At 47.4% G+C, this 12,218-nt stretch overlaps 1 protein-coding gene across 1 annotated transcript in view; it reads right to left on the bottom strand.

Annotated features, from left to right (window-relative positions):
• LOC137546553 (serine/arginine-rich splicing factor 6-like) overlaps nucleotides 1–1,346 on the bottom strand; it is a 29,006-nt gene extending 27,660 nt beyond the window's left edge. The window contains exon 1 of the mRNA XM_068269160.1: nucleotides 1,094–1,346. Coding sequence (XP_068125261.1) covers nucleotides 1,094–1,215 — 122 coding nt within the window. The 5' untranslated portion in view covers nucleotides 1,216–1,346. The remainder of the gene's footprint in view (nucleotides 1–1,093) is intronic.
• Nucleotides 1,347–12,218: the final 10,872 nt, after the last annotated feature.

Genomic DNA, 12,218 nt, shown 5'->3' with positions numbered 1-12,218 from the left:
AAGTAGTGTTGTCCGGATCATGACCGATTCTGATCTTTGATCCGAATCTCTTTTGTGAGTCGAATCATCAAAATGAGTGATTCGGATCGCAAAAGGGGCGGGGCCACGAGCGACACGCCCCCTCTCAGCGGGCAGCGGGGTCCTGGAAGCAGAGCAGAGATGGATAGCTCTGTTGGAGGGGAGGCAGCCTTGCACAGCCACAGGTAGATGAGAGAGAGGGGACATGGGTGCCACTGCCAGATATGTGTAGAGCACACATACTGGCTATAACGTGCTGCTCATTACAGGCTGTCTGTTCCTAGTTGTGCATAGTGAACACATTGGAAGCTTTTGGCTCAGCACAGCTCAGTAACTTTGCAGACACTGTGATTGCAGCGTAATATGATCCTCCTGCACTCGCTCTAAACAGCTGCACTTATCTTTTGGGAATGCTTTCTTTCACTGTGCTACGTTTGCATTCAGAGTATACAGATGAACATATAGGTGAAATATATGTAAAGCATATGATTGCAGCATGTGGGTATTGTGTGCAAACAAACATTTCTGCCCTCTGCTCGTCCCTCCTCCCTTCTCTGTCCACCTTCTCCCCTTCTCTGTGTGTCCCCTTCTCCTGTCCTGCTAATCATTTCACCCCCGAATGCTTCGGTAGCAAAATGATCCGATTCGAATCATCCGGATCATTAAAAAGATCCAAACTTCGCATCTCTAGAGGCAAGGTATTACTTTGTTTGCCACGCCTACATCTTGATAGCTTCTTTGCTTGCCCGTCCCAGTAACAAAAAGGGGTCCATAAGCTCACACAGGAGCGCACGGTCATAACACACATCCCCTTATCGGGGTTTTAACATCGCTCAAAAAAGGTCAGCAATGCGTATGGAGGGTGAAATCTGCAACAGAGTGTTTCCCTCTCCAGTGCGATCTCCTCCTGTGTGGGCTGTGGACATGTGGATTCCCCTCATACAGGCATATTGCAGACATATATGAAGCACATGCGGGCCACCTTCTCTATAGACGCCGAGTGCACGCCGAGGACACAGTGCAGCAGCAACGATGGCTCCGCTCCCTTCACCTCGCCTGCCGCCCCGTAACTTACCCGTTCTTGAGATCCACCTCCACGATCTTTCCAAAGCCCTTAAAGAACCGCTCCACGTCCCTCTCCCGGGCCCGATGGCTGAGCCGTCCTACATACACCCGCGGCATGTTGGAGCGCGACATGTGCTGCGAACGTCAGCAGTGAGCGTGTAAGCGGCACACTGTATCTGCGGTCTGCTCTCCGGCACACACAGCGCCAGCGCACGCTACCGACCTCCGCTCCACCAGCAAAGCGCGGGCTCCCGACCGGAAGTGATAGTCTGAAAGGAAGTGCTGCTAGCTGAAACGCACAGTTACGTGTCCTGCATTTCCGGGAAGCGTTTGTGGGATAGAGATTGCGGATGGGCACCATGATTCTGAAGACCAGCTGCATGCCTAGATACAATACAATTGCTGCATTGACATCTAACCAAAATACATAAGAACACATAGTGCTAGGTACACACCATATTTACCTGCCAGATCAATAATTTCCAACATGTCCAATCTGAATTTCGATACATTTTCCGATCAATTTTCGTTTACTTCTATGAGAATCGATTAAAAAATTCAGATCGGACATGTTGGAAATAATCAATCTGGCAGGTAAATCTGCCAGAAAATTGTAGGTTGTTTACCTAGCATAAATGTCCAACAATTGGGAATCGCACATGCTTTGCAATATGGTGCTGGGACTCAAAATTTTAAATGTTCAGGAAATGCAAACAAGAACTCATTAGACAGGCAACACGTTGGAAAAATCGTTTTTCCATGTTTCTGCCATTATGAGTTTTTTCACATTTGCTTTTCCTCGTTTTTTCACAATTTTTCAGATGTGGTGAACAGATGTGCAATTGCGAACCCACACGCGTAGTGTGGAAAATAGCAGAAAGCTGATCAGAAATGCGAATAAACGCTTATGATGTGCAATTTCTGAGCAGGCCATTGCCTAAAGTTATAAAGATACAGAACATCTAAAACAAGACACAGAACATTTGTATCACACTTTTCTCCTGGTGGACTCAAAGCGCCAGAGCTGCAGCCATTAGGGCATGCTCTATAGGCAGTAGCAGTGTTAAGAAAACTTGTAAAGAAAAAAACCTCCCCTGGGGGGGGGGTACTCACCTCGGGTGGGGGAAGCCTCTGGATCCTATTGAGGCTTCCCCCGTACTCCTCGGTCCCACAGCGGTGGCGATAAAGCTCCCGAACATCTGGGATGTCAATATTTACCTTCCCGGCTCCAGCGCAGGTGCAGTATCGGCTCTCTGCTCGGAGATATGCGGAAATAGCCGATCGCTGTTGGGCCGCTATACTGCGCAGGCGCAAGTCTCCTGCGCAGTAGAGGAAGCCCAACAGAGATCGGCTATTTTCGCCTATCTCCGTGAGGAGAGCCGCAACAGCACCCCCGCTGGAGCCAGGAAAGGTAAATAAATCAGCGCTTATCAGCGCTTGTCGAGGGAGGATTCTGGGACACTTCGGGGGAGCCAGCACTGGACTGCCTGCAGCTACTGGGGAGGGGGAAGCCTCATTGGGACGCTGAGGCTTCCCCCTCCCGAGGTGAGTACCCCCAGGGGACCTTTTTTGTTACAGGTTCTCTTTAAGGAGTTTTCCCAAGGTCTCCTCCCTGAGTAGGTGCAGGCATAGGGCCAGTTCACACTTGCTTAAAAAACTACCTGTTCGGGATTTTTTTTTTTAGGTCCGCTTAAATGCTGATCCTATGTTAAAAATAGGATCCGCTTCCAGTTGTTAAAAAACACGGATCCGTTCGCTATGGAATGCAAGACAGAACACATAGTCCCAACTTGGCACACTTTCCTGGACCGGATGGGAAAATGTGTCCAATGAAAGCCTATGAGAACAGACACTGTCCCTTCTCACTAGGTTAGTTGCCGCATCCATGTCCCCCGTTTCAATTGCTGCTGTGACGTAATACTCACGTGTCTCGTTGCTCGGTCCCTTCTGAACAGCACGGTGGCCGTTATTAACATAGGGATCTCCATTAGGCTGCAAAAGATCAATGGGAATCCTCAGCAACAGGGAGAAATCTAATTGGTTCATGATGGACCAATGAAAATTCTCCCTGTTGCTAGAGAGAATTAGCCTGCTGCAGCCTACGGAGAGCCCCATGCTTCTGCTGGCCTTCGTGCTGAATAGATGGAGTGAACACCGGCGGCAGGACAGGTAAGTGGCAATGCGGACGTGATTGCCACAGGAGTGGACGGGTGAGAATGTTGCATGCGAATGCAAAATGGACGGAACGCATCTGTCTCTCAGATGCACTTGCCGTTTCTGCATTCTGCATCCGCTCAAGTGTGAACTGGCTCTTGCTGAACTGCGTGCAATTTCAGATTGCTTAAAATCGCGCACAGTTTTTTTTTTTTTTTTTTTTTCTTTTTACAAGTGTGGACCCTTCCTCATGAGTAGACGTGAATAGTTAAATTCTTTTAGAACCAAATCTTCTTTAACTATGTGTAATGTAGGTTTTGTATTTACAATACAAATAATATGTCAGCGCCAAGGGGACTAAACGTTTGATTGCTGCTGAGAATAGACAATGTCCAAAAGTCCGCACAGAAATAGTATAAGAAAACAGCGCAGATCATAAGGTGAGTCCTATCAGGGCCGGGACAAGGTCTTACTGGACCAGAGGCTGAGATTTCAAAGTGTGCGCCGCCCAGTTTAGATAGCCATATGCCCCCAGTATAGATAGCTAGATTCACACATAGGTAGTCTGATTTCCCCTCTGTATAGGCAGTCTGATGTCCCCCCCCCTCCCCCCCAGCTGTGAGTTGAGCAGTGTCATTCATCTCTCCAGATTCCATCTCCAGCTTCTTCTCTTCAGAGCCGCCTAGCGTCTGGTTTTTATGGCTGCAGCTGGTGTCTCTCATCATGTGACCCAATGACGATGCTGGCTGTAGCCACAGACAGATCTAAACGGTGCTGGGAAGAGGAAGCTTGGAGATGCAGCTAGGAAATCTCGAGAGTTGAGAGAGAGTGATGGGGAGGGGCAGGTGAGGAATGCACCCTAATGGGTCAGTACACAGAGGCTGGGTACTCTCCAGCCTATGCCTCAGCCCGGCCCTGAGTCCTACAATTCACAATCAGCTATACTTCACCACAGTGATCTTCCAATTCATATATTCATGTGGTAGACCATCACCCAAAGGACAACAAGGAGCTTACCAGCTGCTAACAACCCATATTATAAGGTTGTGTGTCTTGCATTCAGTGGTAAAGGGAGTCAAGAAACGATCATCAAGGGTTCCAGATGTCCAGCACTCCTTATCTTAGCCCAGGTATAGCATCCGGGAATCCAGTGTAGATAAAACAAACAAGCAAACGGCAAATCTAAGTGTAAACCGTTTATTTGTAAAACGTAGCATAAGCCATAAAAAATGGGGAAATAAAAACCAATAAAACTTACATTTGGGGCCCTAGACCTGGCAACTACCGACAAAGATTTGCACATGGATGCTGGTCCACAACCAGTACGACAGTAAAAGGTGCCGCCTGTCTCCTTCCCGACCGGTTTTGCAGTCTTGCATCATCGGGGGATCCACTCGTGTAGAGCAGATTGACTTCTTGTGTGCCACCTGCTTAGAACCTTAGAACTATTCTCAATTACATCTTCTAGCAGGCAACCTGCCAACTTAAAGGGAGTTTGAAGTGAAAATAAACTTATGATATAATGATTTGTATGTGCAGTACAGCTAAGAAATAGAACATTGGTAGCACAGATATGAGTCTCATATTGTTTCCAGTACAGGAAGAGTTAAATAAAACCTGTATCGAAACAAAGGGCCCCTGTGGGTACTTACTTCGGGAGGGGGAAGCCTCTGGATCCGATTGAGGCCTTTCCTGTCCTCCTCTGTCCCATGGTGGTCTCGCTGGGCCAGTCTGAACGGCAGCCATTTAAATATTTACCTTCCCGGCTCCAGCGCAGACGCAGTAGCGACTTTTGGCTTGAGATCAGGCGAAAATAGCCGATCCCAGTTGGATCCGCTCTACTGCACAGGCGCAAGTCTCCTGCGCAGTAGACTGGACATAACTGGGATCAGCTATTGCTGCCTGATCCGAGAGCTGCTACTGCACCTGTGCTGGAGTCGGGGAAGGTAAATATTGCAGGCGCTGCTGAACTTGCACCACAGCCTGACAGATTGTCGGCTGTGGCTTCAGAGGGGTCCAGCGAGACCACCGCGGGACAGAGAAGCACGGGGGAAGCCTTCCCCCTCCCGAGGTAAGTACTCCCCACGGGCCCTTTTTTTCAATAGAGTTTACTTGTGATCTATACTAAAGAGCTTCTCTGAGCTCTCCGATAAATTTAGTCAGAGAGCAGTGCTGTTTTCTGAAGCACGTATCTCAACCTAATTTAAACAAACAATAAGGAGCGCAGAATATAATGTTAAAAAGTTCCTCTTTTATTATAAAAAAGTATATGCTCTCATAGAGCTAAAATAGAAAACGCTTTGTGCATATATCAATCAACCATACACTCAGATGCCCACACACATGCTCACTACAAGCCTGCTGGTGACCCTTTAAAAAGAAAAGTTGTATACATATATGGGGAAAGGAAAAATTCCTTTAAAAAAGGTACACAGAGGAATACTGCAGATATGGAGAATACAGTCCTTTCTTCTATGGTACCACAATTCAAGTGCTCCGTATGCACAATAGTGACATGCTGCAATTAACAAAACAGTCCTTCACAGAGCTAAAGCCTAATTCATGGCAAAAGAACTCCTGAGTTGTGTAGATAGCGTGCAGTGGATCTGCTCAAAATCAATTCCAGGATTACTCACTTGACCTCCGGGTGTATATCCACACAGTCTAGGCTTTCCATGGAAAGAGCTCACACACTGCAGTAACGTCTCCTCACTTACACACGCCGCTCGCTGATGCCTGCGGCGGTGTTACCGAACTCCGTCGGCTAGCTGCTTGGGCATTGATGTCACTTCCGTGCGTTCCGGCTGCCTTCACTTTCTGTGCCTCTGCGCTCCAGCTGGCTGCGCTGTGTTCTGATGCGTATAGTACTCCGCGCACCATTATGCCACAGATTAATACATACAGGTTGTGTAGCAAGATTCCAATTGATCTATGGGGCGCCCCACTCAATCAATACACCGACATGTTTCGACATCCACGGATGTCTTCCTCAAGATATTTGGAATGATGCTGTCCAGCAGCCTTACTTCCTTTATAGTGTGCAGCTCCTCCCTCCACGTCCCACTGAAAGTGACATTCCTGGATTTCCAATGCAGTCGGGTACATAGCCTGCGCCTCTGACCTGTCTCTCACTGTTTCTTGTTCATTTAGGTTTTACTGCCAGGAAGTTCAAAGGGTCGTTAACTCTGCTCTGTTTCATCATTTAAAATACAGAGTGTAATTTGTAAAATGCAAAGATTAAAGATTGATGCAATATTATAAAAAAGAAGCTATAAAACTGAAAATAAAAATACGAGACTCTTTTCTTTGCTACTAATGTTCTATTAATTATCCATACTACACATACAATTCATTATAACAAGTTTTTTTTTTTCGCTTCAGTGTCACTTCAAGCACTCTGAAAAGTTGAGGGCAGTTAGCCATGTAAAATTATTATTATTATTGATTTATAAAGCGCCAACATATTCTGTGGCGCTGTACAAAGTAAACAATGTAGAATAAGAGTTAGTGGGCCCTATACAATCACAGGAGATAAAGATGAATGCAATGCACATTTTTTTATGCCCTGGGCATCAAACACGAGTTACCAGCACCTTGATCCCCATGTCTGTGCAAGGTTACCGTAGTCCCGCACACACATGTTAAAGTAACACATGCGGTACTGTGGAAATGCTAGTTGATCATTGAATGAGATGCTGCTCATAGAGCTGTCTGTCTTCAGCACCATGCAATACTATTTGCCTCAGTTTTTTTTAAATAAAAAATACAAACAACAATAAAGCCCTCCAGCACCTCAGCCCCCCCATTTATGACTCCTTGTTCCCCATGCAGGCTAGCATGGGGTTGGGATTGGACCTCTTGAAAGGTAGGAATCCCTATGGCCAGTGTAATGACAATAGAAAATAGATTTATCCCCATTTGATTTTAACTGACCAACGGGAATCCTCTTCAGGGAGTATTCTCATTGGTCCAAGTTGTGGACCAATGGGGAGCCCCAGTGGGAGATTTAAATATGCTTTTACTGGGTCTCCCTTTATTGTATTGCAGCACAGTACTGGTGGGAGAAATGACCTTTCTGAACTGTTCACCCATGTTGCCTTTCTTTTGTGAGTTGTTTGCTTATTCACCCAAAGCTTTTATTATGTATTTATTCTAGTGATGGAATTAAAATACTGCTGGCAATTTGATCCTTGGATGTTGCTCCTCTATTTCTTCATCATGTGATGGTAATGTATATTAATCCCTTGGAAGAAGTTAATTTTAGGACTAATGCACTCATTTACTTGTTCTGCTATATTAATGTCCCTGCAGTTTTGGTGGGTGCCTGGCAGAGGTGTGGCAGTGTCAGGGGTGTCTGGCAGTGGTGCACTGTTGGCAGGTGGCCAATCCCCGATGCCAATACAATTAATATTTAAAGCACTAACCAGAGGCAAAACTACCTGAAGTAAGCAGAGAGTTATATTCATGCTGGTTCCATATACCTTTGTGTGCTATCTGTGCCGATCCTCATTCCACCTGGTCCCCTTATCACTACCTGAAAAAGTTTTTCAGACAGGTTAATTCTTACTGTATTTAGCATTATCAGCTCATTTAAAGGTGCGTACACACCTTTGACGGAACCCAATCCCCTGGGCAACATCGTTGCGGCCCCCTGGATATGGGCCTTGTACAGACATGGCGTCAGCTGTGTAGTTGACAACCTGTTCTGTTGCTGTGTGGGAGAGGCAGAGGGACAATGGTCCAGCGCATACACAAAATCACGCACAGGGTACTTGGCCGTACCTCGGCCAAGTTGATCCACTGGGTGGATTGCTTGCAGGACGACGGTCGGGGCCACTGTACACAAGCCTGACTACTTGCTGAGGCAGTCGTTATTGACTGCCTCCGTGGACTTTAGCCATACATGTGTATGAGGCTTAAGTCTGGGTGCCCAAATTAAATACTACTCATCTACTGTCTGTGCTACTGCGATCAGTTCATGTTTGATCAACTGTTTATATTCTTATTAAACAAGATGAGTGAACTTAAAGTCACACAAACTAAATGTGTAGAAAGCTAAACATACATAGCTTTATTAACTAGTATATGCCAGAGGTATTCATAATTAATGAATGACAGTATTACATGGAACATTACGATCACTACTGGCAATCATTTTTAGCACTTTAAAGTAAAACTGAAGCAAAATTAAAAAGAAAAAAGTAAGTGCGGACGCTTCTCTCTCTAGTGTCTGACGTGACTTCCTGTTTATACAGGAAGTCGCGTCAGAGGCTAGAGAGAGAAGCATCCACCCTGGAGCGCACGGAAGGTATGTAGCTGCCGCTGCCCGCTGCTGCACACATATGGTTATTGAAGCTGGAGGGGAGCACAGAGAGGAGAGCCCGAGGTGAGGGAGGGGGACCACCCCCCCTCCCCGCCGAGTGTGGCTATAGCTTTCCCCTCATGCTGAGGGCCTGCTTAAAATTTCTGCAGTGGGGCCTGGTGGGTCTTAGTTACACCCCTGCTTGCAGTTGATGAAAAGTATGCTTTACGGCTACTTTTAACACGCGCATCACCATACTGCAAGCTGTTGTACCGCAACACACCCACTGCACTGTGAACGTCGCATAGGTGCTGCATTGCAGCGTGGTAAGACACATTGCAAAGTGGCCGTTACAATGCACCACTGTAAACGTGGCCTAAAGGTTCCACAGTATCCATGTCAGTGCAACATAAAATCAGGTTTGGCTACAAGCAAAGAGAAAAAAAAGAGCATTTGAGCTTTCAAGCACTCTCTTCTAATCAGCATTGTTTGTTCAGCCTGATAAAAGCGTTTTGGATTCTATTTACTTTTCAGGAGAACTGCCCTGCATTCCATACATAAAGCACTGGGTTTATCAACACTTGCACAGGAAAAGAGAAAGTGAACACAAGCAAGGCGGCTTTGTACTATATATACTAATGTTTAAATTAATCATGTCAGATATCAGTTCAAGTACACTTTTAACAAAATCAAACTTTTTAAATCAAATTACAGCCCAGATAGGCATCTGCCATTAGAACAGACTATTAAATATAAATTCAAGCCATAAGTTCACAGCAGAAATTGTTTTAATAGAACTCCACAACACCCCATATGACTTCAAATGCAAATTGTAATGAAAACTGGCTGTGGAAGTGACAGGGCTGCAATACTTATTTTCCTTTTTGCAAAAAGTCTTTCTTTCATATTATTTTAACTGTAAAGATAAAATAATTTCCTATTAAATGCATTTATAAAACTGGTTCCTGAATGTGTGTGTTTTATCTGCCTTCAACTTTCCGTCTGACATCTGGGGCATATTTTTGGTAGTATTAAAAGATATTTATATGGACTATTAAAATATGTTTATGTTTTAAAGTCATGTCAGGTAGATGAGATTCCTGACAAATCTTTAGGCCGGTTTTACACTTGAGGTGTGCGTTTGTGGTGCCATGCCCTGCCGCATCGCACCACAACGCACAAAATCACCAATGACTCTGCAAGAGAATGCGCCAGCAGGGTCATATGCATAGCGCCTCCCTTCGCCCATTGATGTGCCCCCTGCTGGACAGGAAGTACATTACTGTGATTTTCTGAGGATCTTCATCGTGTTCCCGTTGTTCCGCACATGCATGCCGCAATGCCGGCGCCAACCTTTTTAAAAGGTATGTATTGGCCATTGACTTATATTACACGCTGTTGACTTTGCGGTGGTTCGGCAGCGGATCAGGCGCAACGTGACGTGGTAAGTGTGCTAGGCCCCATTGCCATTACGCTATCCTGCGGAAAAACATGGTAACGCAACGCATGCCTCCTGTAGTTTGCCAGCTCCCTCGGTCTCCTTTGCTCTGCTCTGGAAAAAAGTCCGCTACCGGTGCCTGCACAGTTACAAGTCTTAACTAACTGCACAGGCGCAGAGCGCTCCTGTCCATGGAAGCGTGTGCGAGGAGGCGAGCTCCCAGAACATCCCATGAGCAGTAGCCTGTGGGATCGCTGACTTTAATTGGGCCGCAGCAGCTCATTGGATTTGACCGGGAGGACGGTGAGGGAGCTGAGCTGACAGACTAAAGGGGGCTGGAGGAAGCCCCAGGTAAGTTAAAACCCCTTTGACTCTTCTCATGTCAGGTTTACTTTAAAATATGTACAGCAGACAGAAAAAGGTTATATATACAGGGGCATAACTAAAAATCACTGGGCCCCTCTGCAAAAATTTGGACGGGGCCCCCTAACCCACCCCCAACCCCAATTTCTGCACAGGTAAACTGAAAACAATGCTATTCAATTGGCTAGTGCACACGTGAATGTGTTTTCCCCCATGCAGATAAAAACAGACAACCGTGAAGCACAGCACACATTTTCTCTGTCAATTACATTGGCTTCTGTCATAAAACGTGCATGATACAGACACATATGGTGTGCAGAAAATTAATAGAGGAACCCGACAGATGAGTGTGCTCCCAGCCTCAGCTTATTACACTCACTCTGTCCATCTGTGATGGAGCAGAACTGGCTCTGCAGACTTCTCCAGCATCACTGCAGTACATAGCACTTGGGGTGGGTGTTTTCCTGCTTCCTCCTGGATGAGCGGCTGGTCACTAGAAAGTAGACAGATCTACTTGTGACCTGTGGCTGTGTTTCTGTTCCTAAAGACAGGGCAGTTTCTAGGCTAAATTTCACCCAGTTCGAGAGTCAAAAAATTGCCCCCCCCCCCCCCCCCCCCCCCAATCAAAGCTGCTAAGTGAAATCATGTCAAAAGGCTTCTTGAAACCAACTCACCATTTTTATTTTATTTTTAATTTTTTTACTCTGCGTCTGACCACCTGCCCAGGGAAAAAAAGAGTGACCCCCTCCGCCCCCTAGCCAGGGAGTCACAGTATGGTGGTCTGACCACCTGTCCAGGGAAAAAAAGTGTGACCCTCTCCCCCCCTAGCCAGGGAGTCACAGTCAGACCATGGTGGTTTGACCGTCAGACCACCATGGTCTGACTTTGACTCCCTGGCTGTGGGTGGTAGGGGGGGTGCTCTTTTTGCCCTGGGCTGGTGGTCAGAGCCCACCATGGTCTGACTGTGACTCCCTGGCTGGGGAAGGGGGGTACTCTTTTTGCCCTGGGCTGGTTGGTGGTCAGACTCTGACCACCAGCCCAGGGCAAAAAGAGTGCCCCCCTACCCCCAGCCAGGGAGTCACACTGTTAGACCATCACCATGGTGGGTTCTGACCACCAGCCCAGGGCAAAAAGAGCGCCCCCCTCCCCCAGCAGCCACATCAGAAAGAGAGAGGCAGTGCTGTACATAGACTGCCTGCCTTACTGCCTACTTACCATGAGGTCCATCTCATGGCAGGTGGAACTGGAAGAAGGCGCCGGGCCAGGAACGGTGGGGGTCCGGGCAGGGGACCATGGAGGTGCTAGCGGGCAGCGGCAGCAAGGGCCAAGGCACCCACTAGCAGCAGTGGCAGCGAGGAGCCCGAGTCCAACTGGCCAAAAAGACTCCACCTTCTGGGGCTGGGCTCCGCCGCACACTGCTGCTGCACACAGGGGTGAGCCTGGGGTGCCTGGCACCTGGCAGCAAGATTTTCTCTGGCGCCTATGGGAGTGGTTAAATTAACCGCGCCCAACCACATAACCACACCCATGTCCTGCCTAATCACACCCACACCTTCCACCTCTTTACGCATGCATGTGGTACCCCATTCCTACCCCTCTTCCATGGGCTTGCTCCTGGCTGGCTTTGACTGCCTGGCAGTCTGCTAGTCTCTGGACTGACTCAGGTTGAGAGGCTCTGCGAGTGCGACGCAGTCACACACTGCGTATTTATGGCTGCCTGCGTCCACCGTACTCTCGCTCGCTGTCGTCGGCTCCTCCCCCCGCCAAGCCCAAGCGTGAGGTGGGCTGCCTGTATCTTTCCCGTTGCGCCGCGCAGCCTGCCAGTGTTGCCAACCTTTCACGTTATTTTTTACTGACAAATACCTAAAAATTTACTGA

The sequence above is a fragment of the Hyperolius riggenbachi genome, chromosome 2, assembly GCF_040937935.1.
Source record: "Hyperolius riggenbachi isolate aHypRig1 chromosome 2, aHypRig1.pri, whole genome shotgun sequence".
Lineage (NCBI taxonomy): Eukaryota > Metazoa > Chordata > Amphibia > Anura > Hyperoliidae > Hyperolius > Hyperolius riggenbachi.
This window is presented reverse-complemented; position numbering and strand designations above follow the sequence as displayed.